Raw genomic sequence first — 27,798 nt, forward strand, 5'->3', positions numbered from 1 at the left:
CCATAGTTTAATTTTTGTGGAAGTGAGAAGCATTTGAAACAATCTGTCTATATAAAACTCTAATATGCAAATAGACCAAACAGCAGAACAACCGAACAACAGTAGAACATGGCAGCTATTGGCTGCAGCAGGATGATAAAGCAGGTGAGGAGGGGGAGCAAGACCAAGGTAGAGCTCTGGTAGCTGTCATTGGGGAGAGCCTCTGGTAGTTACTGAAAATTCTTTGCTCCCACACTCCAAGGTCCCACCTAGCGCTCGCCAGCACCAGCCCTGCTCATACCTGCTGCCAATGCCAAAGCCGCCACTTGCACCCACCACTGGCCCCGATCACTAGATGCCATCAGCAGATGCAAGTGGCGGCAGCTGCCAGTCCCAATCGCCCCTGAGAGCATCTCCATCTCCCCCTGCTGCTGAGTGTGATCTGGGCAGCAGCCACTGGTCACATATGCTGCAAGTGCTAACTATGATTGCACCTGCTGCTAGTGGCAACCCAATCACTCCGCACTGTCAGCGGATGCGAGTGGAGCTGGTGCCATCAATGAGTAGGAGCGGTGGCAGAGAGAGTGGGGCTACCGGCAGACAGGGGACTAGGGGCTGCAGCAGGAGAGGCCGGGCAGGGTGCAGAGGATGGGCCCAGACCCACTCCTGTGCCCACCACAGCCTCGAGGCCCACAGTTCCTTTCAAGGTGCACGATTTCATGCACTGGGCCCCTAGTGGTTATATATTATGTCAGTCAGTGAGAAGAAAAATAGGCAGAGTAAGCAAACATAGTTTATCATTTGATAGCAGAGAACTCCTTTTTTTAGAGAGGAGGGGCTGATTCTGAAGACTACGGGGTATTCTGCAGCATCCATCCTGGATGCCAGTAGCATCCCCTTAATTGTGACAACTGAAATGTCCCTAGACATTGCCAAATTTCCCGGGAATACAAAGAAATTTTTAAAGCTAAAAAGATGAGTAAAATCATGGTATTCAACATATTCATTTTAGCAATAGGAAAAATGAAACCCACAGAGATTAACTTACTACTTTCCTTTCTTTGTCAAATATAATACTCCTGGTTCCCAGGCTCAGTGTTATTCCAAGCTGCCTCTGAATAGGAGGCAATATAAAGGGTTACCCTAAGCAAGGAAACCTGTCCAATCCCATATTTATTCATTGACTTAGCCAATTATATTGAGAAAGTGCTGGGCCCTATGCTAGCTATTGGGAATACAAAGCTGAGTACGCAATCCGTTGTCCTCAAATATTTCAATCTGGGAGCAGAGAGAGATGGACACATAATTATACACAGTCTGGTGAGTGTGGTTAAGGTAGAAAATACCAAAGGGACTCACATCTATATCATTCATCTGTCAAGGTGATAAATTAGTGACGTTATCCAAAACTTTTTGTTCTTCCAAGAGGAACATACAAAACAAGTCATTTCTTGGGACAGGTTTGGGTGAAGTTTACAGATGAGAAAGCCAGGTCTGCCCAACTTCCACAGTCCCAGGTATTTTTCTACTATTTCCAGACACAGGACTGAGTCCATACAAACAGGTTCCTGAGCCAAGCCTTCATTTTCTAGCATTTATTGGCTTAACATATCTCCTCTACTGTTCCCTCTTCTAAAATCTTCATCTCTCAAAACTTTTCACATCCTGAAAAGATATTTAATCACATTTTTCTCTTATGCCACAAAGCTTTCCTGAATCTAGTCAAAGGAAACTGAAAAGCTCTCTTTGAATTCCACACCCTTTGTGTGTCTCTCATTACCTAATGCATTATTCATTCACTGTTTTGTTTCCCAGTCTCTCCTTTTACACGGAAAACGCCTTCAGTGCATAGGTTTTTGCAATAAGTTCTGCCAGAGGGAGCAGTCAACAAATGCTGACCATATGCGGTGGAACGGAACTAAACATGGCTTTACAACACTCAGCATCTCATTAATGTAAAAGAATGACAAACATGAGCAGAAACTACCAGTCATAACTGTTAATGGGAAACTTTTCCCAAATATATCTCCTCAGGTTATCTGAACGCCATATCATACAAAATCATGGAGTCCCTGACCTGGAGTATCATCTCCCTCAAAAGTGTCAAACATATAAAATACACTGCCATGCAACCTCCTGAACCCCTGCTCAGGACCTCGGACTTCAGTGTGAAACAAACAAAGCAAAGAAAAGCAGAACAGTTAAACCAGTCATGGGTAGAAGGCACATGTTTATAGATCAGAAGGATAAGAAGTAATTTATTCCACTATAGTAAACCTGAACTTCTAAAGCCAATAAAGCAATGATTAGTATCACCTAGGACTAGCTTCATTTTAACTTCTCTCCTAACCCATTTTCAGCCCACCTAATATAAGACTTGCGCCATAGCGAGGCATCTTCATTTTTTAAAATTCAAATTAATAGGGACATACAATGTGAAAGCCTCCCTACGATGTGAATCCCCTCTGGGCAAAGATTCTGCTATATTCCATCATTATAACCCTGAGCAAAGCACTCAATACAGAATAGTTGCTCTCTGAATAAAACCCAACTTAAAAGGTGCCTATTCTTACAAAAGAAAAAGCTTTTTAGTTAAAACATTAAAAAGCCAATCTCTCATCACTTTACCATATATTTAGAAATATACACATGGTTCGTTACTCCGATATTAATATAAAAAAGCATTGAAACATACTTACCCATTATATGATTCAGACACTCCAGCAAATGGCTCATTTTCACAGTTGGCATAAACAAATACAAAGCTCAACAGAAGTGAAATTAAAGTTGTGTGCAAAGCAAACTTCATTGTGTTTTTACATGTCATCTTGAACTTCGAAACAAGAACTCCACCTAAAATCTGACCCAGAGCAGCACCAGGAATTAAAATAGCCCCTAATGAGAAAGAAGACAAAAAGCATACAAATATACTCAGTAACTCCTGGAAAACATAAAAAACAAATAGCAAATTCTTTTTAACATATGAAAGCATTAGTGATTTAGACACATGAGTAAATGATTTGTTATACTAAGAGATTAAGAAAATTAATGTTTTAAATATTAACATTACTATATAGTCTCCTTAGCTATATAGCTATACAGCCTCTGTACCTATCATGTTCATACAAAATATTGTTTGATGTCAGAAAATCAGAAACTTGTATCAAAATCAGTATAAAGTTTAAATTTCAAGGACTCAGCTATCCAAAAGTATATGCTATTACATTAGACATTTAAATTGGTACAGTAAGATTACGCTAGGACAAAGAAAATGCTTTACCTCCAAGGGTAGCTGCAAAGCTGGACGACAATCCAAACTGGTTTTCTATAAATTTAGGTAAAAATGTAGCAAATCCAGTAGTAACTAAGGCTTCTGAAGAAGTTGATATAACTAAACACATGAAGACAGTATTCCTCATGGACTTCTAAAGAAAAAAATACAGTTCATCAAATGAATAACTATGATACAGCACAGAATGTGCAAAATACAGCACAGAATGGCAACTTTATAATAAAATCCATACGCTTATCCATAACATTTCAGCTTTTTCCTCTAACACAAAAGTATAAATATGGGTTAAATAGCTTTATTTAGACAATGTTGAGAAAATGTATCTGTGAAGCACTTGAGAGAATCGACAAATGATGCATCAGTAGGATGACTGTGCCTTTATCATATGCAAGGGACCTGAAAAAGGAGGTATGAACCACTTGGAAAGCCTACCTTTCCCCAGTCTTATAAAATCTTCATACAATAAATCTGTCCCTTATCTGACATTTTTATTGTGTTCTGAATTGCTATGTCCAGTAAGTGAGCATAGAGAATAGTCTTTAAGTATCAAAGTTGTAGTATTGTTCTGAGTCTATAACTCAGTAGTTCAGAAACTTAAATAGGCAGAGAGCTAAGTCATTTTAAAAAGGTGTCTATGATGTTAGCCTTCTCAGAATGTTATCTATCTATCAGAAGGGAGTGTAAACATTCATTAATTCAATATACTTAATCAAATATTGAAAACCAAAGTATAGTTCTGAAATATTAAATACAAAAAAATTCATAAAACCAACACAATACATACAGACACATATGTGCACACACACAAACACATGAGTCAAAGGCAGATGTGATCTAAGAAAAAGTAAATAATTTCAAATCTCAAAAAGATAAAATTACAAATTTCTTTATGTATAAAATTTTTATAATGCTAAATAGAAAGAATGCTTTTCTACTGAGTTCAAAAGAATAGATCATAACACTTGTGTCTTTAACCTCAAGTTCAAACCAAGTAACCACTAACCTCCTCTTCTTTCACAAGACAAATATTTAGGTTTGGCATTCTCAAATATATATTTACCATTCAGTGATAAATGATTGATCCATTATATAAAGGAAATGGCATGGACTAACAGGTTATTGAGCTAATAAAGAACCACTGAATATTGATATTGCCAATAAAGTAACTCATGTTCTTTCAAACCTTCTATTCTGAAATATTTTTCATTTACTCTAAGTTCAAAGTTAAAAAAAAATTAAATTTGAGGGTTTTTTATAAGAGCTAGAATAATAGTAAATAAGCAAACAGCAATGAATGCATTGTGGAAATAGTCAAACAACAATGCATTGTGGGAATATTTGTATGGATATGTGTTTATGTACATATGTAAAGTATACATATATCTACATATGTATGTTTGAGGGTGGGTGTGTATATAAACCATGTTATTTTACCTTTAGTGCAGCTGGAAAATCTTTAAAACTTTCCCCAAAATTCTCATCTATACGATCTAAGGAACTATTACTCTGATGAGTCTGGGAAATTTTTCCATCTTGAACTTTTGCTGTACCTAAAAAAAAAAAAAAAAAAAAAAAAAAAGGTAAATGTTCTTGCTCTATCACTTCATTCTTCATTTAAAATATACTTTTTAATTGACACATTCTTCTACACTTATATAAATTCCATAAGAATCTAGTTCCTCTTTTTGTAAAAACAAACAAACAAACAAAAACCTGTATAAATATCCAAGTCTGCAATCTGGCAAGCGTTAATATTTAGTATTTTTACAATTAGCTAAGGAAGTTCCAACTGGTCTAAAATTTAAGATGAGACAACCTTCCTCTAATCGCATATTTATTCTCTATTATAAAACTTTCTTTAAAATTATCTCTTTTGCTCAAATGTTTTTCTTTCACGTCTTTTATATATTAAACAAAGTATGTTTGTGGCTTTTTTTCTTTTACTCTCTTTAATTCTAACATACTTTGCAGATGAAACAATGTTTAATATCTATTACCAGGGCCCTTTGATTTTTAATAATGGTTCCATGAATAAATCTGAGAAAACAATTAATATATTGAATAATATAATAAGTTGGATGGTCCAAAGTATAAATAAATAAATAAATAGATAAATAAATAAATAAATAAATAAATAAGCCCAGCCAGTGTTGTTCTATGCTTGAGTACTAACCCCAGTTCAATTCCAGGTCAGAACACGTGCCTTTGGCTGCAGGCTCAATCCCCTGTACAGGGCATACAGAAGGCAACTGATCCATGTTTCTCTCTAATCAGTGTTTCTATTTATCCCTATCCCTTACTCTCTCTAAAAAATCAATAAAAACAACTTAAAAAAAAATAAAAAGCAGTGGTCCCATCTACTTCTACTCTGTCAATATTTGTTTTGCCCATTTCCAAATGGTAATCTTCTATCCTTTTTTAAATAATAGAAACAATACATATGTGTGTATATATAACAACAATGCATTATGGAAATATTCAAACAGCAATGCAAACCCTATCTATCAGTATTATGCAAATGGACTATAACTCCACTACACCCACAAGCCACACCCACAAGTCAATCAGAAGTGAATATGCAAATAAACCCAACCAAGATTAGCTGTGGCCATGGAAAGAGCAGGTGGGAGGCATGGATTTCCCTGGCAATGGAAGAAGCCAAGCTTTCCACCTGCCATTGCCAGCCCAGGCCTCCACTCAATGCTACAGTTTCAATGATAGAAGATAAATAAATCCCAACAAAAATGGTGGCAGCCACGGAGCTGGAGAAAGCAGGAGGCTAGGGTTACCCCCAGAGATGAAAGAAGCCAAGCTTTCTGCCTGCCCTTGCTGTACACATCCTCCACTCAATGATACAAATTTTGATTATAGAAGATAAATAAACCCCAACATAAATGACTGTAACCATGGAGCAAGCAGGAGGCTTAGTTCCACTCAAGGCTATAAAGTTTCAATTATAGAAGATAAATAAATTCTAGATACCAGGGCCTCCGCTTGGGTTGCTGGGAGACTGTGGGCTGGCCAGTAAACCACCACAGGCCCCTAGCCTAGGCCACTCCACACCCCAAGGGAACCCCCACCTTGATCCGGGACACCCTTCAGGGCAAACCAGGTTCCCAACCATGCACCAGGCCTCTGGCCTATCTAATCCTATCTAATAAAAGAATAATATGCAAATTGACCATCACTCCAACATGCAAGATGACTGCCCCCATGTGGACACAAGATAGCCACCACAAGAAGGCCAGCAGGAGAGGGCATTTAGAGGCAAACAGGCTGGCAGGGGAGCAGGTAGGCATCAATCAATTATTATTTTTTTAAAGATGTTTTTATTTATTTATTTATTTATTTATTTTAGGCTGGCAGGGGAGTGGTTAGGAGGTGATCAGGCTGACAGGCAAAAGCAGTTAGGGGCAATCAGGAAGGCAGGCAGATGAGCAGTTGGGAGCCAGGAGTCCTGGATTGTGAGAGGGATGTCTGACTGCCCCTTTAGGCCTGATCCTCGCACCTGCTCTCTCTGTGGCCTAAAGGGGCAGTTGGATATCCCTTGAGGGGTCCCAGATTGGCACTGGGCCTCCTAGAGTGTGTGTGTGTGTGTGTGTGTGTGTGTGTGTGTGTGTGTATGTGTGTATATATATTAGAACTTCATGATTATGCAGAAGCAAAATGTCAGAAAGAAATATTCTCTTCTATTAATCTTTTCTTGTTTTTGAACAGACTAGTAAAAATGAGTATCCTACAGCATATCTTTGAGGATAATTGAAAGAAAAGCACTTGTACTTTTAACAGCAAATAATAAACATCAATGATTTAAAGCAGATGGGCTCTTGAATTTAGTGACTAAATACAAATAGTTTAAAAGATATTATATCTTATATAGATATATACAGGATTGTAGATAACAAATAAGCAACAAATTTATTAAGTATAAAGTAAATAGGTGAATATGTACAGTTTTGCTGATTAAGAATTGAAAATTAAAGGAAACCATGAATATTAAGATTTCTCCCTAATATTTCCAAAAATAGAGAAAGCTATTCAAAAGTTTGCATAGGCCAAAACTGAGATTCTAAAAAACAAATAAATTTTCTATGCTTCTTACCAATCATATAGAAAGCAACACTCAACCTAGAATTGGACTAAAACTTTCTTGTCTTAAAGATATTATTTTTACCTGGTAAATGTTTTGGAAAGCAAGAAAAAGGTATTATTAAACACCAAGCACAAAAACAAGCCATAAGAAATCCAATCCACCATGCTCCAAGCCATCGTGGGTCATCCTCAGTTATATCAGTGCTATATGACAGAAAAACAAAAGGTCAAAAAGTCTTCATTCTCTGCCATATTAAATACGTCTCACAGCATATCTGACCTATGTTAAAAGCCCATACACTGTGCTTCAATTACAGCATTCTTTTAAATATAAGTCTTTGTAAAATGATTCATTACATTTTTACAATGGTTTCATATTTTATAATAGACTCTTCCCCAAAATACTACCTCCACTCCTACAAAACTTATGCAATTCTCCACTGAAATTAAAATGTCCTTTCTTAAAATCAGCTCTCTGCTTTAAGGCTTCCCCTATCACTTATTTCTATAGTCTCTGTATGAGACAAATAAATATTACCTTTTATTTTCCTCCATGTTCAGTTATTAAAACTGCACAATTGTGATCTCTAAGATATCATTAGAGATACTAGATAACTTAGCCTGAGAATCATATACTTTTGACTCTTCAAGCTACCTACCTCCTGTTAAATCTACTAAAATCATAACTAATTTTGATTAAATTCTTTTGAATAATCTATGGCATCTTATATGTGCATAGAAAAATTATACCATGTGACTATTAAATATCCTTATTTGTGAATAATAAATGTTTTATACAAAAAGATGGTATGAATTAACTCATGAAACAATGTAACCAAAACATTACATAAAAATTGTGTGTATTTAGTTTTGTTTCCTGAAAAAAAAATCTTCATAATATGCTAAAGAAATACTGTGAAAATATTTCTGTCTATGATGCTAACACTAAAATAATAAAGTAAATTTAAATAAAAGAAAAACAGATATTGCCTTGCCTTTGTTCCAAACCAATATCAATGTACACGGTTAACAGCTGTCCTCCCAGCAAATAGCCAACAGCTGGGCCTAATATTGACATAGAATAGCCAATTCCTAGAAGGACAAAGACAAGAAAAATTGTCATCTGTACAAGTTTGCTTTAAATGTCTAACAATAGTAAAGATACACATATTTTACTATAGAAAAATCAAAATGGTTAGAATTACATGAAAATTACACATATTAGCCCCAGCTGGTTTGGCTTAATGGACAGAGCCTCGGCCAAAGGCTCCTGGGTTCGATTCCCGCTAAGGACATGGACCTTGGTTGCAGCCTCCTCCCCAGCCCTGGTCCTGGTCAGGACACCTGCAGGAGGCAACAATCAATGTGTTTTTCTCACATCAATGTTTCTCCTTGCCTTTCCCTCTCTCTTCCACTATCTCTAAAGGATCAATGGAAAAATATCCTCAGATGAGGATTAATATAAAAAAAAAAGATACAAACAAAAAAAAATTACACATATTTTCACACACACACACACACAAATGTGATGCCATTTGAATAATATCACTTGTAAAAAACAGCTTAAATTATATAATTTAAAAGCTATTACACTGAAATAATAATTCCAATAACAATAGTTACAATAAATCTAGTTATTATAAATCCATGAGGGTTATATCTTTAACTGGTGACAGGGGTAGTACACTGACTATTATCCTTTATAGATGGTTGTATTAATTATTGTTTACAATCCTTATGGAAAATATAGGAAAGTATAAGCCTTTTCCACTCTGTACACACTACAAAAGCCTTCTTTATTTTATATTACAGCAGTTGATAAAAACCTGGATCTGGTCATTAGTCTGTTTCTTAAAAAACAAACAATTCATTTAGCCACTTGCTTTTAGTGAACCTCCCATTTTTACTTGCAGCAGAATTAAACGGACCTTATTCTCTCAGATATGTAAAAATTCATCATATGTAACATTTAAATTTTGCAAACTAACCCTTCACCAAACTCTGAATCAGTGGGTACTCTGATCTTGGGCTTCCCAGCCTCCAGGAGTTTTAAGAAATAAATACATGTTGTCCATAAGCTAACCAGTCTATGGTATTCTATTATAGCAGTATGAATGGACTAAGATAGTCCTCTACATCACTAGTAGAATAATAAATTGATAAAGTAAAAACTTATGTGCAAATAAATTGCACATTAATTGGCGATAGGGCCTTGGATTGACTGTAGGGCCATATAGCTCTCCCTTGCAGGTACATCTGGAAAGGAATTTGAGATAAATTTATGCTATCAGAAAATCAAATCACAAAGAGCGGGTGGGGTGGGATGAGGGGAAGAATCCAATTATATAACAAAAGTGTTAATCTGAAGTGAAAAATTCCTCAGAGTTTCTGGGCACTACCTCGTGTTTTCTTTTGTTGACTTTAGTCAGTAGGATGTAGTAAGTCCCATAGAGTGGCAGAGCTGCATCTCCACACCCTGTGTAAATCAGCCTGGCATCCAAGCATTCTAGAGAGTCTACCACTTGAACAGCCCTTCCAGGAAGATTGGCATGCCCAGTATAAGAAATAGTGCAGGACATTCAACAAAATTCAATGGAAAGACATGTTATGTCAGTAAATAATAATTTTTAAAACAGCAATATTGCATGTATCTGATAGATACTCTTATGACACTACAACTAATTTTAAATAAGCATATGCTATGTTTTACTTATAAATTTAAATATCAATAAGATGAAATGATACTCAGACATTCATATTACAGAGCAAACTTACCTATATAGAGAGAAGATTTGTGTGTGGGTACAGAGTCATCAAGAAAGGCTGTTCCCAGCGTATAGAGGGGAGTTCCTCCTGCTCCTAGCAACAGTTGTCCCAAGATGAAGACATACAAGAAGTTGGAAAGTGAAGAACTTGAAGAGGTACAACTGGTACTATTCCTTGCTATTGAACAAGTATCTTTAGAAAAGGAAAAATAAAATTGTAAGCATAAAGAAATCCAGAGAAAAACAAACATCATATGGTTTTACTTACATGTGGCATTTAATGAACAAAATAAATCAACAAACATAATAGAAACAGACTCATAGAGAACAGACTGACAATTAAAAGGGGGGAGGGAACTGAGGGGCTGGGTAAAAAAGGTGAAGGGATTAAAAGAAAAAATGAAAAATAAAACTTATGGTGATTATCAGAGGAAAAGGGGAGTGGTGGGAAGTAGGAGAGGGCATAAGTGGTGACGGAAGGATAGTTGATTTGGGGGGTAAATACACAAAACAATATACAGATGATGTATACAGAACTGTACACTTGAAACCTATATAATAGTGTTAACCAATACCACCCCAATAAATGCAATAAATGAATACATGAGCACAGAAAAAAAAAATCTATAAAAAAAGAAATTCAGCCGAAACCAGTTTAGCTCAATGGATAGAGCGTCGGCCTGTGGACCGAAAGGTCCCAGGTTCGATTCTGGTCAAGGGCATGTACCTTGGTTGCGGGCACATCCCCAGTGTGCAGGAGGCAGCTGATCAATGATTCTTCTCATCGATGTTTCTAACTCTCTATCCCTCTCCCTTCCTCTCTGTAAAACATCAATAAAATATTTTTAAAAAAAGAAAAGAAAAGAAATTCAGCTAATAATTTAAATATTTATCTTGGAGAAATGGTTGATTCTAGGACTGGGCAAGAATTATACAGGATGAGCCTGGATCATCTCATAGTGCCAACAAGTAAAGAAGTGTTAAAAACAAACAAACAAAACCACACAATGATGGAGGTCTGTCAAAGGGACACATGAGCCAACTGAAAGGATTCTGATAGCTAAAGCTGGAATAATTTGAGCAACAAAATTAAGCAGTGTTGGAATACACATATATCCACACTGAAAATCAAAAGGCTAAATAAACAAACAAATGTGGGAGAAAAAGACAAGTTTTTAGTTCAGAAGCATGTCTCGTAATTTATGTCAGTAGTCTACCCTCAAAGAGGTGGAGCATAACACCCCACTTCTAAAGTGTGCATGCACATAGTGACTTTCTTCCAAAGAGTATGTGCGGAAGGCAAGAACAAAGAAGAGTGACTTCACAGTGTATCAACCTGAAAAACAGTACCTCAATCAGGTGATCAAGATCATCATCAAGAGTAATAAGTGATGTTGAGAATGTATACCCTTGATGTGATGAAAATGTCATTTTGCCTGGGTGGTCCTCTCCTAAAAAACCCATAACCCCAGTCCAATCACCAGGTAAATTCCAGTAGAAGGCTATTCTACATCTGACTCGCACGTCTCAAAACTAACAAGGTCATAGAAAAAAAGGGAAATATCTGAAAAATCATCATAGCCAAGAGAAGCCAATTGAGCATGACAACTAAATGTTACACAGTACCCTGGATCAGATCCTGAAATAGAAGAGAACATTAGATAAAAATTAAGGAGATGTGAATAATGTATGCACTTCAGTTAATAATTATAAACATTAATGGATGATATATTAACATTAGTTCATTATTGCAAGAAATGTAGCATATAACGTTAATAACAGGGGGAAATGGAAACTATATACTATCTTCAGAATTTTTCTGTAAATCTAAAATTGTTCTAAAAGTCAAGTTTAAAGTACAGAATAAAACAACCCATTATAAAATACAGGCTTAAATGTTCATAAAAATTAATAGTAAGTAAATAAATAATAAAAATACATAATAGCAATTTTAATTAAGCAGATTCCACCAAAAGATGCAAGAATAAACAGAAAAAGTTAAAACAACAGAATTTAATTTTCATCTTTCTAAGTCCAGGAGCACAAATTGTTAAAAATAGACAAAGAAAGAGAAAACCTCTACAATATAATGGGTAACATTGAATTTAGGAAAGCATACCAAATTCCATTCTCTGATTAAATTGTGCCTTCCATTTTTAGGTCCTATGGACAAGTCTAAGAAACACCAACCAAAATATTACAGTGCAAAAATGTCTATATACATTCCAAAGACTAAATGACAATAAAATCTATGATCAAAATAAAACAAAACTAGAAACTTCTAGGCCCTTCTATTGAAAATTCAAAAAAATTTTAAACTAATAAATTATTCTTAGGTCAAAAAAATTTGGAATTACAAAGTTTCTTGAAATGATTCTAGAAATAAGGCAAATCAAAAATTATATGCTAAAACTACTATAATAGTTATAAGAAAGAATCTTATTTAAATAGAAAAAAAACACCAAAAATAAAAAAATCAAAATATAAAATATATAAAAATAAATCACACATTAATGACCTGTGCCTAACACTACCACCACTGCAGCTAGATGAGATTATAGAAAATCTATAGAGAAAATAACACACAAAAGAATACCTAGAAAAACAATGAAAGAGGCAAGTAATTAAGAGGCTTCCCAAAAAACAAACAAAAAAACAGAAATCTGATTAATGGAATAAAAAAAAATCATAATTAACAAAAATAATTTGAAATAATCAGTAAAATATGCCAGTAGCTAAAATAATGAAAAAGAAGAAATAATACACGAAATAAGGAATTAAACTCTAAAGAGAGGAAATTTTTTTTAAATCACAAGAAATTACTTAGAGCAGATTTCTAGAAAATAAATTTGAAAATCTAAAATGATTAATTCTCAAGCCCACATTCAGAGATGAATTTTACCAATCTTGCAAATATTAAGCAATGACAATAATAATGCTACTTAAAACTATTCCAGAACATAGAAAAAGGGTTAAAAAGTACCAAATGTTTTTATGAATTGAATACAAATTGACACCAGCATGTGAAAAAGTTTAACAACAAAAGAAAAATACAGTAGGACTTTATATGTATATTTAATTTCAGACAGGAAGGGATAGAGAGAGAGAGAAAGATAGAAACATCAATGATGAGAGAATTGTTGATGGGATGCCTCCTGTATGCCCTCTAGTAGGAATACAGCCAGCAAGCCGGGCATGTGCCCTGACAAGGAATTGAACTGTGACTTCTTGGTTCATGGGTTGACTCGACCACTTAGTCACACCACCAGGCTCCTCTTCAACTTTTCAATGATGTATTAGAGAGAAAGAGAAAGGAACTAGAGGCTTACAAATTGGAAATGAAGAGGTAAAGCTATCTCAATTTGCAGAAGTTATAATTGTCTTTCTGGAACACTAAAAACAATAAATGAAGAAACTACTAAAAACAATAAGATAATTTATGAAAGCAGTAAAATATAAAATTAACATATCAAAAAAAAAAAAATCAGTAGGCTTCATATGCCCAAGTTAAATGAAAACATTGTTACAGAATGTTCAACAATAACACAGTCCCTTATAAAGTTACTGGATTTTCAAGATGAAGAAAAACTTATTTGAACAGTCAGAGAAACAGTCACACTTAGCTGACATCAGACTTCTCTACAGCAATACTAATCCCATAAAGAAGTAAAGAAATGGCAAAAGTAACCAGTGAAAGATAATATGACTCACAATGTTATGTTCCAATAGTCATAGGAACATAAAGGCAAATGACAAATATTTAAATATATTTAAAATCTCATGAAATTAGCTTTTCCTGGAAAAACAAAAACTACTACATTTCAGAGATGCCATGAGGACCTGAAAACCATACATCACAAGTAATATTAAATAACTTATTACATTGCATCTGTTAAAAACATCTTTAAAAATAGCTAGATTTACCTATAATGTAAACTATGTGGTATTATTTGCTGAGGAAACTATTTGAACCTAGAATTTCAACTTCTAATGGGGAATAATAAAATATCTGAAAATAATATTTACATCACCAATTTAAAACCATCTGATTTGACAATATAACACAAGAGGGAGCTCCTCTGTTGTGTATGAATGTGGAGTGTTGTTAATAATAAAACTGAGGCATAGAACTTCACTAAATGAACAAACTAGTGATCTGTCTGGCCTACTAACATGGATGGGAACTAAAGACAAAAAGGGCTAGGGGGAGGGTTTGGGATGGGAAAGGAGGGATGAGGACAATTATGTGAAACCATAATCAATTAAAAAAATAAGTAAAAATAAAGACAAAAAAAAAGGCAAAATAAAATCTACATAGAAAAATACTTAGCAGTTAAATATCAAGCCCAGCTCAACTCTCACCACCCATTCAGAGGCCCGCAGTCTCCTCTTCCCCAGGCATTTTTCTTCAAATCTTGGAAATTTAAAGGGGCTGTTTTCCTCGGAATTTATTCTGCTGCCTTCACTAAAGCAGAATGTTGCTGTCTGCGATGACATTCCACACCCCCAACAAAAGTTTTGTGAGAGTATTTTTAGGAAGTATCCATATCTCCTGAGAAGCGGAATCGTTTTCTGGGGAATCAGGTCTGCCTCATTGGCTGCACCAGGTACTTTGAGGTGGCTAACTTTAATCAAAAACAGTCTCTTCTGCAACAGCATGGATGGAACTGGAGAGCATTATGCTAAGGGAACCCATGATACATCTGATAATGGATTAATTTCCAAAATACATAAAATCTTACACAAATAATATGGTTTTAAAAATGGGCAAAGGACCTAATAGAAACTTCCAAAGAGGATACATGAAAAAATATTCAATGTCACTAATCTTCAGAGAGATGCAAATTAAAACCACAATGAAATACTCCTCACATCTGCCAGAATGGCTACCATCAATAAGTCAACAAACAAGTGTTGGTGAGGATGTGGGGCAAAGGAAATCCTAGTGCACTGTGGGTAAGCATGCAGTCACTGATTGATGTAGTCACTGTGAAAAACAGTATTGGAGTCAGCAATCCCACTTCTGGGAATATATCCTAAGAATCATGAAACAACAATTAGAAAGAATATATGCACCTATTCTTTCTAATATATGCACCTGAATGTTCATAGCAGCATTTCTTACAATAACTAAGATATATAAATAGCCCAAGAGCCCATGAGTGGATAAAAAAGCTGTGGTACATTTTCACCATGGAATACCATGCATCCGTAAAAAGATCTCTTACCCTTTGAGACAGCATGCAGGGACCTGGAGAGTATTATGCTAAGTGAAATAAGCCAGTCAGAGAAAGACAAGAAACACATGATCTCATTTATATGTGGAATCTAATGGATAAAATAAACTGATGAACAAAATAGAATCAGAGACATGGATACATGGAATAAACTGACAGCTTTTGGGGGGAACCGGAGGGCTGGATGTAAGAAGGTGAAGGGATTTGCCAAACAAACATATATCCATAACACAAAGACACAGAAAACAGTGTGCTGATAGGCAGAGAAAAAGGGTGATGGAGGGAACGTGGAGCTGGGCAAAGGGGTGGAAAATGGGAATGGAAAAAGTCTTCGGGGCAATGGGCTCACAATACAGTGTGCAGATGATGTCTTATTGAGCTATATACTTGAAACCTGTATGGTTTTGTGAAATAATGTTATCGCAATAAATTCAATTACTAAAATTAAAATAAGATTTTAAATTTAAAAAAATAATAATTAAGAAGCAGTATGGTAGTACAGAACAATGCTAAGAAGTCAAATACACTTGTAGTGTATCCATGACAAACTATTTAAATGAATAATAATAAAAAGAACAATAGAAAATGTTAATAGCCAAAGGAGATCATATGTACACATTAGTGAAGTACGTAAGGGAAAGAAGGAAAAAAAATCAACACTAACATAAATGAATAAAATACTTAAATACATAATTTCAGAAAACATCCTTAATATTTAAAGTATGTATCATATTATATATAAACCCATATACAGTACTTCAATATGCATAAATGGGTGTCAGAGAAAGATGACATTAACAGCCATAACTAAGACACACCTTAGTATGGACTTTCAAGAGATAATTACTTGCATAGACATATGGACTACTGAGACTGCTGCATTCTTTTTAGAGTACCAGCAGTATGCTGTATATCAAGTATCACAAGCACTTCTAAATGACTTCAGAATACACAGGTGAACAGAGGCTACTGAGTTCTTAAGTAATGTAAGAATGGGATAAGAAATTCTAAAAAAATCAAATTACGGAAGTACAAAGGAAAAATACTGAACCTATGAACATGAATAGCACCTTCTGAAAAATAATCCCTTAACCTTTAACTACAATAAAATATATCCTATTTTACACATTGCATTGTTCAGGAGGAAAAAAAAAATTATACAAATATTGTTACTCATGGTGCTTCTCAATACTCAAAGCTTTCACAAACATTTCCCTGTCTAACCTTTATAACTTTCTGCAAACATTTAATAAATTAAGAAACTAGAAACCCAAAGTCACATTGTGCAACACAAACCAATAATCTGATTCCCATTCTTCTAGTCCTCCAATGCATTTACCATGAGCTTTAAGCTACAACAAGTTAATAAATCGAACCATCCTCTAAAAGGGTATAAAGCAAGATTTCCCCAAATATATTTTATGAAACCCCTAGGCTTCTGAGAATTTCCCTGAACAAAAGGATTTGACTTTTAGCTTGAAATAAATCCTAGCTCTAGAAATTACATCTTCCTCCCCCTCTCCTGTAGCAGGATAAAGAAAACTTCTTAATCTAGGCTATGTTTCAGCTCCTGAGCCCTAAGGTAGAGTGACCTCTTCGCGGCTTTGCCATGAGAGGGAAGAAGGGACACAGGAACAGACCACAGAGCTGTTCTCAACACCTGAAGAAATGACTCAGCTCCATCATCTCACCTCTGACCAATCAGCCCCCAACAGGACCCCAAACCCCTAATCCACAGTGTCCTGTGCTATTGCCCTATAGTATAGGGCCTATGCAGTCTGTAACCTATGTGCCATCAGGGACTTCAGGCTTTTGAGCATAAGCTTCCCATTCCCCTTCATGGCGCCATTATAATAAAACAACCAATATTCCTCCAATTCTTACTGTCTAGTGTTTGGTTCTGCTAGTAATGGAAGAACAAACTCTCTCTGTTTATTTATTTATTTATTTATTTTCTAGAGGCCCGGAGCACAAATTCATACACAGGTGGGGTCCAGGCAGCCTGCACTGATGGGGGCCATCAGGCTGTTCTGGCAGGGGGATGGGCCGTGGGTGGTTGGCCAGGGTGAGGTGAAGGGGAACCAACTGGGGGCAAGGCTGGCCAGGTGGGGGGCCAATAGGGGCCCAGATTAAGCCAGTTGGCTGCTGCAGTGTGCATCATAGCCACCAGTTGTTCTAGTCACTGGATATATATATATATATATATATATATATATATATATATATATGAGAGAGAGAGATCAATTTATTGTTCATCTATTTGTGCATTCATTGGTTGATTCCTTTATGTGCCCTGACCAGGGACCAAACTTCAACAGTGACTATCTGAACAATGCTGTAACCAATTGAGCTTCCCAGACAGGGTTTTCTGTTCTGTAACTGGTTCTATGGTCAAATTAGTTTGCAAAACACTGTATTCTATTACTTCAACTCTCCTCTTACAGAGTAATACGAATGCATTTATTTGTAGTAGAACAAAGTTTTTGTTTGCTTTTTTAAAATATATTTTATTGATTTTTTACAGAGAGGAAGGGAGAGGGATAGAGTTAGAAACATTGATGAGAGAGAAACATTGATCAGCTACATCCTGCACAACTCTTACTGAGGATGTGCCTGCAACCAAGGTACATGCCCTTGACCGGAATCAAACCCAGGACCTTTCAGTCCGCAGGCTGACGCTCTATCCACTGAGCCAAACTGGTTTTGTCAGTAGCAGGACAAAGTTTTACATACTATCAATCATAGAGCTACCTTTTTTTCTCCATTAATGTCTATCATCTCACAGAACCAGTGCTCTATAAAACACAATTTTGAAAACTACTTGTCTGAAGTATGACAAAGGTATCAAGTAGAGCAAAACAATCCTGGGCAATAAAATTTTTAAAATTTAATCCTTGTATAGATAGACTTAAATCATAGAGAGTTAGTCTTATCAATCAACGATCACTTAATGATTCCTACTGTCAAGATTTAGGATTTTCTCTTTTCACTTTCTCCCTTACTATTCTCTCTCCTTTAGAATAAACATCCACTACCACGGATGTAGAAACTATGAAGATGACTACAAATTTCAAAGTTGAATTTCCAGTATCTCTTATGATATAAAGCTTCATTTTCAAATGCCAAATATCTACCTCTAAAACAAACTCTCTTTCTCACAAAACCAAATTCTCTGATTTTCTAATACCTGTTTATAACATCCATTTTCTAATAAAGTTTAAAAAATTAAAAACCCTTCAATAGCATATTCCTTGCTTATAATGACCACACATGCTTTTCCTACTGAAATTTTAATCATTGTTCAAGCCCAGCTCAAATTACACTTATTAAAAGTTTTTCCCTAAATTGCTCAAAGGGAATTCTTCTTTTAGTGACTATAAACCACATTTTAATTGCCTGTATGACACACCAGATTCTTGCTCATCAAACCAAACTTATCTCTTATCTTCATTTATCTCAGTAGCTATAATTATACTAATATTTACTTCACACTTATCTTAAGCAAGGTCATTCACTGGTATCATTATCTAACCCCCAGAAATATCCTATGAAGGAGTTACAATTACTTTCCTCATTTTACAGACCAGTAAAGTTGGGATTAAATTAACTCCGACAATAGCTCTAAGACTTAAGAGGCTAAGCGTTCAACAGATTCAACTATGATTAATCATGACATAAAGTAAAACTTACAAGTTGCTTAAATAACCTAGGATATAAATTCAAAACATTTCTATAAGGGTTTCTATCAAGATAAAATAAAGAGACAAAAGCTTTTGGCATAAGATTGAACAATCAATCTCCTTTATCTTCTTGAAAATGCAAATTCATGACCTAACCAAGAAATTTGAATATCTCTTAAATAAAAATATTGACCGTAAGTGATACAAAATTTGAATGAAGCCATAATTCTGTAATAAGCTAAAGTGAGACTCAGAAGTCTACCTCTGAAATCAACCTAACTTAAATTATTTTTTCTAGAGAATGTATATTAAAGCTCAATAAAAAACAATCAATTCTTGACTTAAACTGTCTCAATATAGAAAATAAAATAAAAAGTTCCATACTTGTTATAACAGCATTAACACACCCCTGGCCTGGTTGCTCAGTTGAAGTGTCATCTCGTGCACCAAAAAGGTAGCAGGTTCAATTCCCCATCCGGGTATATGATTCCTGGTCAGGCATATATCTGGGTGGAAGGCCCAATCCCCAGTCAGGGTGTGTACAAGAGGCAACATCCAGATTGTAGGTTTGAGTCCCTGATCTAGATGCATATAGGAGTCATCGAATGGCTGTTTCTGACATTGAGGTTTTTCTCTCTTGCTCCCTTCCTCCAAAATCAATAAAACATATCCTCAGGTGATGATTAAAAATATATGTATATTAGCAAAATTTCATTTCAAAACAGCAATCATTTATGAAAAGGAACTTTAAATATTTCTTAAAATATGTAAATTAAAATATGTGTATGGATATTTTTATGTATCAGTTAAGGCTGAAGTAGGACACAAAAGAAATAACTAAAGCAAATTAAACATTTTTTAATGAATGTAGATTTTTAAAAAAATATTTTTTTATTGATTTCAAAGAGGAAGGGAGAAGGAGAGAGAGAGAGAAACGTGAATGAAGAGAGACAATGACTGATTGCTGTCTCCGCATGAACCCGCACTGAAACGAACCCACAAGCCAGACATGTGCCCTGGTCTGGAATCAGACTGTGACTTCCTGGTACATAGGTCAACACTCAGCCACACCGGCCAGGCTGTGCAGTAGACTTTAACAAAGGCAGAGTTTAGAGAACAAACAGTGAGGGCTACTACCACTGGACAGTTACAGGAGCCCTGCAAGTTCCATAGCTGTAAGCAGCAACCTCTGTGAGCTGTGGCCTGAGGTAGAAGCACACAGCAACCTTTGCAACATGTCTCGTGGGGAGCAAATGAGGGAAATAAACACTACAATCTCTTCTCAACATGCAAATTCCCTTTCACTGCACTCAACTGGAAACCAGGAGGCAAATGTGCTGGGGCAATATGGTCCATGGGAAATGATAAAACAAGTGACAAATAATGAATGTCCGATCTGGGGGCATAAACAGAGACTATCCAGCACTGACCAATATTTTCTTTGGTACCTTAGCACCCACTTTTATCTTCATTCAAAGGAAAAAAATGTATCTCCAACACAAGAAATCCACAAAAACCTATCAGCAAAATATCATCCTGGGCAACGTCAATCCAGTTATTCTCCCATCTGAACCCAACACTGAGATGTTAGCCACCAGAGGACTCCACATAAGTGGTAGAGGAAAACAAGGGCAGTAGGACAACTAACAAGCTTCCTTCTGCAGCTGGTCAGAAAGCCTGTGCTGACAATCATTGCTTATTTTCCTACCACGCAGGTCAGGTTACCTTTACTTGACTGGCGCCCCAGGTGGTTAGGGATTTTATGTTGTCTTTACAAGTCTTCAGCTGTTCTATTACTATTGGTTGCTGCAGTTTTCCTTTTAACAAAAAGTACTGGGTGTGGGAGTGTTCAGAGGCACCCACATGAATTCACTCAGTCCAAAATACATCTTCTTTGTCAATATATAAAAGCAACCCAACTTCCTCTTGTTAACTAGGATCTCTCACTTGTGCCAGTTCAGTGACCATCTCTTCCCGATTATTTTGCATGAAGAGATAAAAAATGATCAGAGAACAATGTCAGCTTTGATTCTAAGGGAATAAGGACTATGTTGCCTGATAGAAGCATTCATACTTTGGGGACTAGGACTCCACAAGACCAAGGCAGGAAACAAAATATTCATAAATAAAATTTAAGGTACAGCAGTAAGAGACACTAATCCATAGACACTTCCTTGCTCCCTTAAATATGCATTCTGGCTAAGGAAGAGCCAACAACGTAAGTAGTTTCTGCCTTATTTAACACATATGCCATGTCTTAGATCACTAGTTAAGTATACAATTTTACCTATATGTTCCCAAAAATTCTAGTTTAGCACTTTAGTTGGGATTCAGGAATCTGTATTTTAACAACTCCACCAGGTGATTCTCATCATGAGAGAAGTTTGGGAAACACTGTTTTAAGGGAAGGAAATTATTATTCTGAAAGTTGTGACAGACACCATTCTAGCAAATCAGAGGCTTCTGAGTACTGGGAGACAAAGACAAGCCAATTGCATGAGAACGAGCATGTTACCATATTTTCTTTTTGCTGCAAGTGAGTTTCTTGGTCAGGAGTGATGATATATATATATATATATATATATATATATGTATATATATATATATATGACACAATGAATAAGGCATTCTGTAAGTCGAGCAACTCTGAGTGTGGGTAGAAGCATTGCTGCCAGAAGAAACAAACTCATATCTAGAATATACTCTTATCTCAGGAGGATAAATTGCAACCAGGATAGATATATTTTGGTGCCCTGGGGTATACTGGTTGCTCTGGGGAATGCTGCAATACCAGGAGCTCCCCAGGACTGGCCCCTACAGTTTGTAATCAAGCAATGAATCTGCAGTGGAGGTGGAGGTAATTAGAACAGCCTTAAAGAGGGAAAGAGCATGTTTTTTTGTTGTCTTACTCTGGCTTAGCTTCTTTTTATGCTATTATACGGCCACCTTTAACCTGGCACAATCATATAAGCGCCACAGTGACCAGGGAAAAACACTGACACTCACTGGACAGACCATCTTTTCTTCCTGATTGAGAGCCTTTTCCACAAAGAATGCCCTCAAGTGAGCATTAACAAGTGGCAAAAAAATCTTTGTATTCCGGGCCTATGCCAAAAGGCACACTACATATCTCTTAGCTAGAACTCCTTTTACTTTGTAAATAACTTTCATTTTAGTTTTTTCCCCGAGCTTCTGACTGGCCAGCTTATCTATTGTGTGGTTCCTGAATCAATATGAATCTGTAGTTTATCCCTATCAAAGGGAATTTCCACTTATCACTGCTTTTTTGGGACATGCTTAATTATGGCTGTTACTCAAGAGCTGTCCACTTCTGGTGGGTGCCAACATACCTAACATACCCTCGGTAAACCAGGCTATATTTCTTCCTCTAAGAGCCAGACACAGGGAACTCTGAGGTCCTTATAATAAAAGCATCTAGGTTTTGTGTGTGTGTGTGTGTTTTTTTAGTAAGGCCATGCTAACTTCTGCCTACAATGATAACCTTTTTGCATTTGAAGAGAGAAATGCAAGACAATAAAAATAAGTGGTCATGCCTGGCTGGTTTGGCTCAGTGGATAGAACGTCAGCCTGAGTTCTGGGTTCGATTCCGGTCAAGGGCATGTACCTTGGTTGTGGGCACATTCCCAGTTGGGGATGTGCAAGAGGCAGCTGATTGATGTTATTCTCGCATGGATGTTTCTATTTCTCTATCCCTCTCCCTTCCTCTCTATAAAAAAATCAATAAAATATATTAAAAATAAAATACTAAGTAGCTGTAGTCTGAGATAGATGCCTAAATAGCTACTTGTGCCTTCCAAACCTACCTGTACCTAAGATTTCATTTAACAGTGAAGGGTGCCTTACACATCTAATATTTGTGATTTGTAATAGTAGATACCACATACCTCATGATCGGAGTTCAGATCACAGGGTGTTCATAAATCAGGCTTAATCCCACAAACCAGTGTCAAGGAGCACACCAAGAGTTTCTTTTCAAAAGGAGAATGGTGTAGGCAGAAGGATGATCTTACTATAAAAACTCAGGGTTCTTACTTGAGTATTGCCATGCAGACTTGCCAGAGGCTTCCTATATCCTCCCTGCCTTAATCACAATCTGTATCTGCTGCAAGAACTTCATCTTGCTCCAGCCTTATGCATTATCTGGTAAATGGTTTGGAGCAATGCACGCAGGTGTGGTAGATGATATCTCCCAAGCCCCAAGCCCTCAACAAGTGCAGAGTATACAATATGCAGAGTATACAATATGCAAAGTGGAAGCTGAGACATATGGCACAAGCCACCCGACCACTAAAAACTTAACTGTTATGGTATGACTCTTATTAAAGTTTTTGTGGTGTATCTCATATCTTCTGGTACACACATGCTTTATTATGGCAACTAAAATACTTCAACTCACCAAGTCCAACTAGCTTAATACCTTCACTATAGAGTCTAGCATGATCATGGTACCTGTAGACTAGAGTTTCACATTGACACTATTGACATTTGGGGCGAGATAATTCTTTTTTGTGGGGGACTCTCCTATGCCTTGTAGGATATTTACCAGAGTCTCTGGCCTCCACCAACTAGATGAAAGTAGTACCCTTCATTCTAATTATAACAATTAAAAAAGTATCTCTGGAAGTGAAAAATTGTTCCCAGTTGAGAACTACATCTCCAGACCATCTTAAGATAAAGAATAAGAGGATGTGTGTAATACTGAGATAAGATAGTGATAAGCAAATTATCCACAGAAAAGCAAGTTATCTAGACTGTCTTTGCAGTTGAGAAGGGAAAGAAAACATTTGTTAGATCAACAACCACAGATTAGTTGTCAGGGTCTGTGCTGACTTGCTCCTGAAGAGGAAAGTTCCAAATGTGGAACCAGAGCTATAATTAGTACACCACCTGATTATGTTTACAATGATCTAAAGGCATTTTCTATTCTTTATTCTGCATCTGCACCAAATACATAAAAAAAGAGTGTAGTAGGAATCACCACCCCTGTCTTTCAAATATTTAATGGTATCACTAAGCTCCATAATTCCTTATTGGTCTACTATCTCATACAGTGGGTTCTACTTAGCTCTTCCTTCAATAATATCTCTTATTCCACAAATCAGGAAAAAAATGTGGGGATTCTGCCAGCTGGTATACCTATATCCTTTCTACATCCCCTGATTAGGAAAATAACTACAGGATGGATCCACTGTAAGATAGAGTAGTCTTGGTCCACGTTTATTATTGGAACTCCTTTAGTCCTCATTTTACAAGAGACCATGCAAGTATTCTAGAGTTCCAGAGATCAGATCAGCTCAAAGTCATTATCGAATTACCACCAATGAGTTTGAATACCACACTTTCCCCTCAAACTTGGGAGAAAAGGTGTCAAGATAGGTTTATGGGAAGAGAAACACTATATACTTCTGACTGTGTTGTAAAGTTCTTTACATAGTTTTATCTTTCCTATCTCTATATATAAAAACCTAATATGCAGGAGTTCGACTGGGAGACCGATCACTTGCTATGTCTTGTGCTGACCACCAGGAGGCAGCACGAAATGAAGGCGGTCTCAACCAGCAGCCAGAAGGCCCTGATTGGCCCTGATTGCTGGCCAGACCTAGGGACCCTACCTATGCATGAATTTTGTGCACCAGGCCTATAGTCAATAATAAATTTACTTAGGCCAATAACTGGTTTAAGGGTTGTAAAAACCCACCATACTGATTAAGATAGGGTTCCTGCCCATAACAATACTCATATCTAACAAAATAAACTTAAAAACAAAGGCCAAAAGAGACAAAGAACATCACTATATAATAATAAAGGGAATGATAAATAAGAAAAATATAACCTTTGTGAACATATATGTACTCAACATAGGAGCACCTAAATATATTTTAAAAAACTCTTACAGGACATTATGGGAGAGATCAATAGCAATACAGTCATAGTAGGGAACTTGAACACCCTATTGACATCATGGATAGATGTTCCAGACAAAAACTCAAAAAGGAAACAGCCACCTTAAATGACACAGTAGATCAGAAGAATTTAATTGATAATTACAGAACATTTCACTCCAAATGAGCAGAATAGACAATCTCCTCAACTGTACAAAGAACATTCTCAAAGATAGACCACATGTTAGGATAGAAAATAAGTCTTTACACATTCAAGAAGACTGAAATCATATCAAGCATCTTCTCAGATCACAATGGCCTGAAACTAGAAATCAACTACAATAAAAAAACCTCAAAAACATCCAAACACATAGAGGCTAAAAAGCATGTTATTAAACAATGAATGGATTGCCAATGAGATCAAGGAAGAGATAAAAAAAACTTCCTGGAAACAAATGAAAATGAACACACAACTACCTAAAATCTCTTGGAAGAGGCGAAAGCAGTCTTGAGAAGAAGTTCATAGCACTACAGGCCTACCTCAAAAAACAAGAAAAATTTCTAATAAACTATCTAGCCCTATACCTAAAAGCATTAGAAAGAGAACAGGAAAATCCCAAAGTAAGCAGAGGGGAAGGAAATAGAGACTAAAAAACAATACAAAAGATCAATGAAAACATGAGCTGGTTCTTTGAAAAGATGAACAAGATTGATGAACCTTTAACCAAACTTATCAAAAAACAAAGAGAGATAACTGAAATAAATAAAATCAGAAATGAAAGAAGAGAAGTAACATCTGACAGGCCAGAAATACAAGGATTGTAAGAAAATACTACATATAACAAACTGGATAGCCAGGACAAAATGGAAAAATTCCTAGAAACATATGATCTTCCAAAACTCGGTCAGGAAGAATCAGAAAGCATGAATAGGCTGATAACAACTAATGAAATTGAAGCAGTAATAGAAAAACTCCTGGCAAACAGATGGCTTCACAGGCAACTTTACCAAACATTCAAAGAACTAACACTTATCCTCCTAAACTATTCAAAAAAAAATAAAAAAAATAAGAGAAGACTTCCAAGCTCTTTTTATGAGGCCAGCATTATCTAACTCCAAAACCAGATGAGGTCACTATGAAAGAAAATTGCAAGCCAATATCCCTGATGAGCATAAATGCTAAAATCCTCAACAAAATATTAGCAAATCGGATCCAGCAATAAATTTAAAAAGATCATATTCCATGACGAAGTGGGATTTATTCTGGGAATGCAAGACTGGTACAATATTCATAAATAAATTATATCAAATAAATAAACATGATACAACACATAAAAAAAGGATAAAATCACATGATCATATTAATAGATACAGAAAAAGCATTTGACAAAATCCAGCACCCATTTATGATGAAAACTCAGCAAAGTGAGAATAGAGGAATGATACCTGAACACAATAAAGGCCATATATATATAAAAAAAAACAACCTACAGCCAACATTATACTCAATGGGCTAAAACTAAAAAGGTTTCCCTTAAGATTAGGAACAAGACAGGGATGTCCACTTTCACCACTCTTATTTAATATAGTACTGGATAGCCATAGCGATCAGAAAAAGAGGAAGACATAAAAGGCATCTAATTTGGAAAGGAGGAAGTAAAATTTGTCATTACTCACAGATGACATGATAATTGTACATTGAAAATTCTAAAGAATCCACTACCAAAAAAACTGCAAATAAATAAATTTGGCAAAGGAGGAGGATAAGAAACTGAAGATATTTTTATATACCAATAATGAACTCTTAGAAATAGAAACTAAAAAAAAGCAATCCCATATACCATTACAACAATAAATAAATAAGATACCTTGGAATAAAGTTAATAAAAGCAGTAACATACCTGCACTTAGAAAACTATAGTCATTGAAAAAGGAAATAGATGACAATACAAACCAGTGGAAGCATATACTGTGTTCATGGATTGGAAGAATTAACATCATTAAAATGTACATACTACCCAAAGCAATCTACAAAAGTTCAATGCCATCCATGTTTCACATCTAGAAAAAAATAATATTAAAAAAATTATATAGAACCAAAAAAGAGCCTGAATAGCCTCAGCAATCTTGAGAAAGAAGAACAAAGTTAGAGGGATCACAATACCACATATCCAACTATACTACAAAGCTATTGTAACCGAAACAGCCTGGTACTGACATAAGAACAGGCATGTATATCAACTGAACAGAATAGACACACCAGAACTCAACTGATGCCTATATGGTCAATAAATATTTGACAAAAGAGACAAGAGCATACAAAGAACTCAAAACAGTCTCTTCAATAAATAGTGTTTGGAAAACTGACAGGTACATGCAAAAAAAAAGAAAATAGACCACCCTCTTACACTATACACAAGAATAAACTAAAAATGGATTAGACTTCAAAGTAAGTCACGAAACCATAAAAATCCTAGAAGAAAACATAGGCAATAAAATTTCAGACATCTCACATAACAGTATTTTCACCCATACATCTCCTGAGGTAAGGGAAACAAAGGACAACATAAACAAATGGGACCACATCAAACAAACAAACAAACAAAAACAAAAGGAACTCCCAACAAAATGAGAAGGGAACCCACGGTATGGAAGAACATATTCACCTATGGCACTTCTGATAAAGGATTATTTCCAAAATACTAGTATATAAAGAATTCATACAACTCAACACCAAGAACACAAACAATCCAATTGAAAAATGGGCAAAGGACCTGAATAGACACTTCTCCAAAGAGGACATACAGATCACCAATAGACATATGAAAAAATGCTCCAAGTCACTACTCA

At 35.9% G+C, this 27,798-nt stretch overlaps 1 protein-coding gene across 1 annotated transcript in view; it reads right to left on the reverse strand.

Moving 5' to 3' along the window:
* Positions 1–27,798, reverse strand: part of SLCO4C1 (solute carrier organic anion transporter family member 4C1) — a 55,675-nt gene that overhangs the window by 10,544 nt on the left and 17,333 nt on the right. The window contains exons 3-8 of the mRNA XM_036410355.2: positions 10,139–10,321; positions 8,359–8,455; positions 7,446–7,567; positions 4,706–4,821; positions 3,260–3,404; positions 2,679–2,874 (exon numbers count right to left, since the gene is read on the reverse strand). Coding sequence (XP_036266248.1) covers positions 2,679–2,874; positions 3,260–3,404; positions 4,706–4,821; positions 7,446–7,567; positions 8,359–8,455; positions 10,139–10,321 — 859 coding nt within the window. The remainder of the gene's footprint in view (positions 1–2,678; positions 2,875–3,259; positions 3,405–4,705; positions 4,822–7,445; positions 7,568–8,358; positions 8,456–10,138; positions 10,322–27,798) is intronic.

Source organism: Pipistrellus kuhlii, unplaced genomic scaffold (assembly GCF_014108245.1).
Source record: "Pipistrellus kuhlii isolate mPipKuh1 unplaced genomic scaffold, mPipKuh1.p scaffold_m20_p_4, whole genome shotgun sequence".
Taxonomy (NCBI): Eukaryota; Metazoa; Chordata; class Mammalia; order Chiroptera; family Vespertilionidae; genus Pipistrellus; species Pipistrellus kuhlii.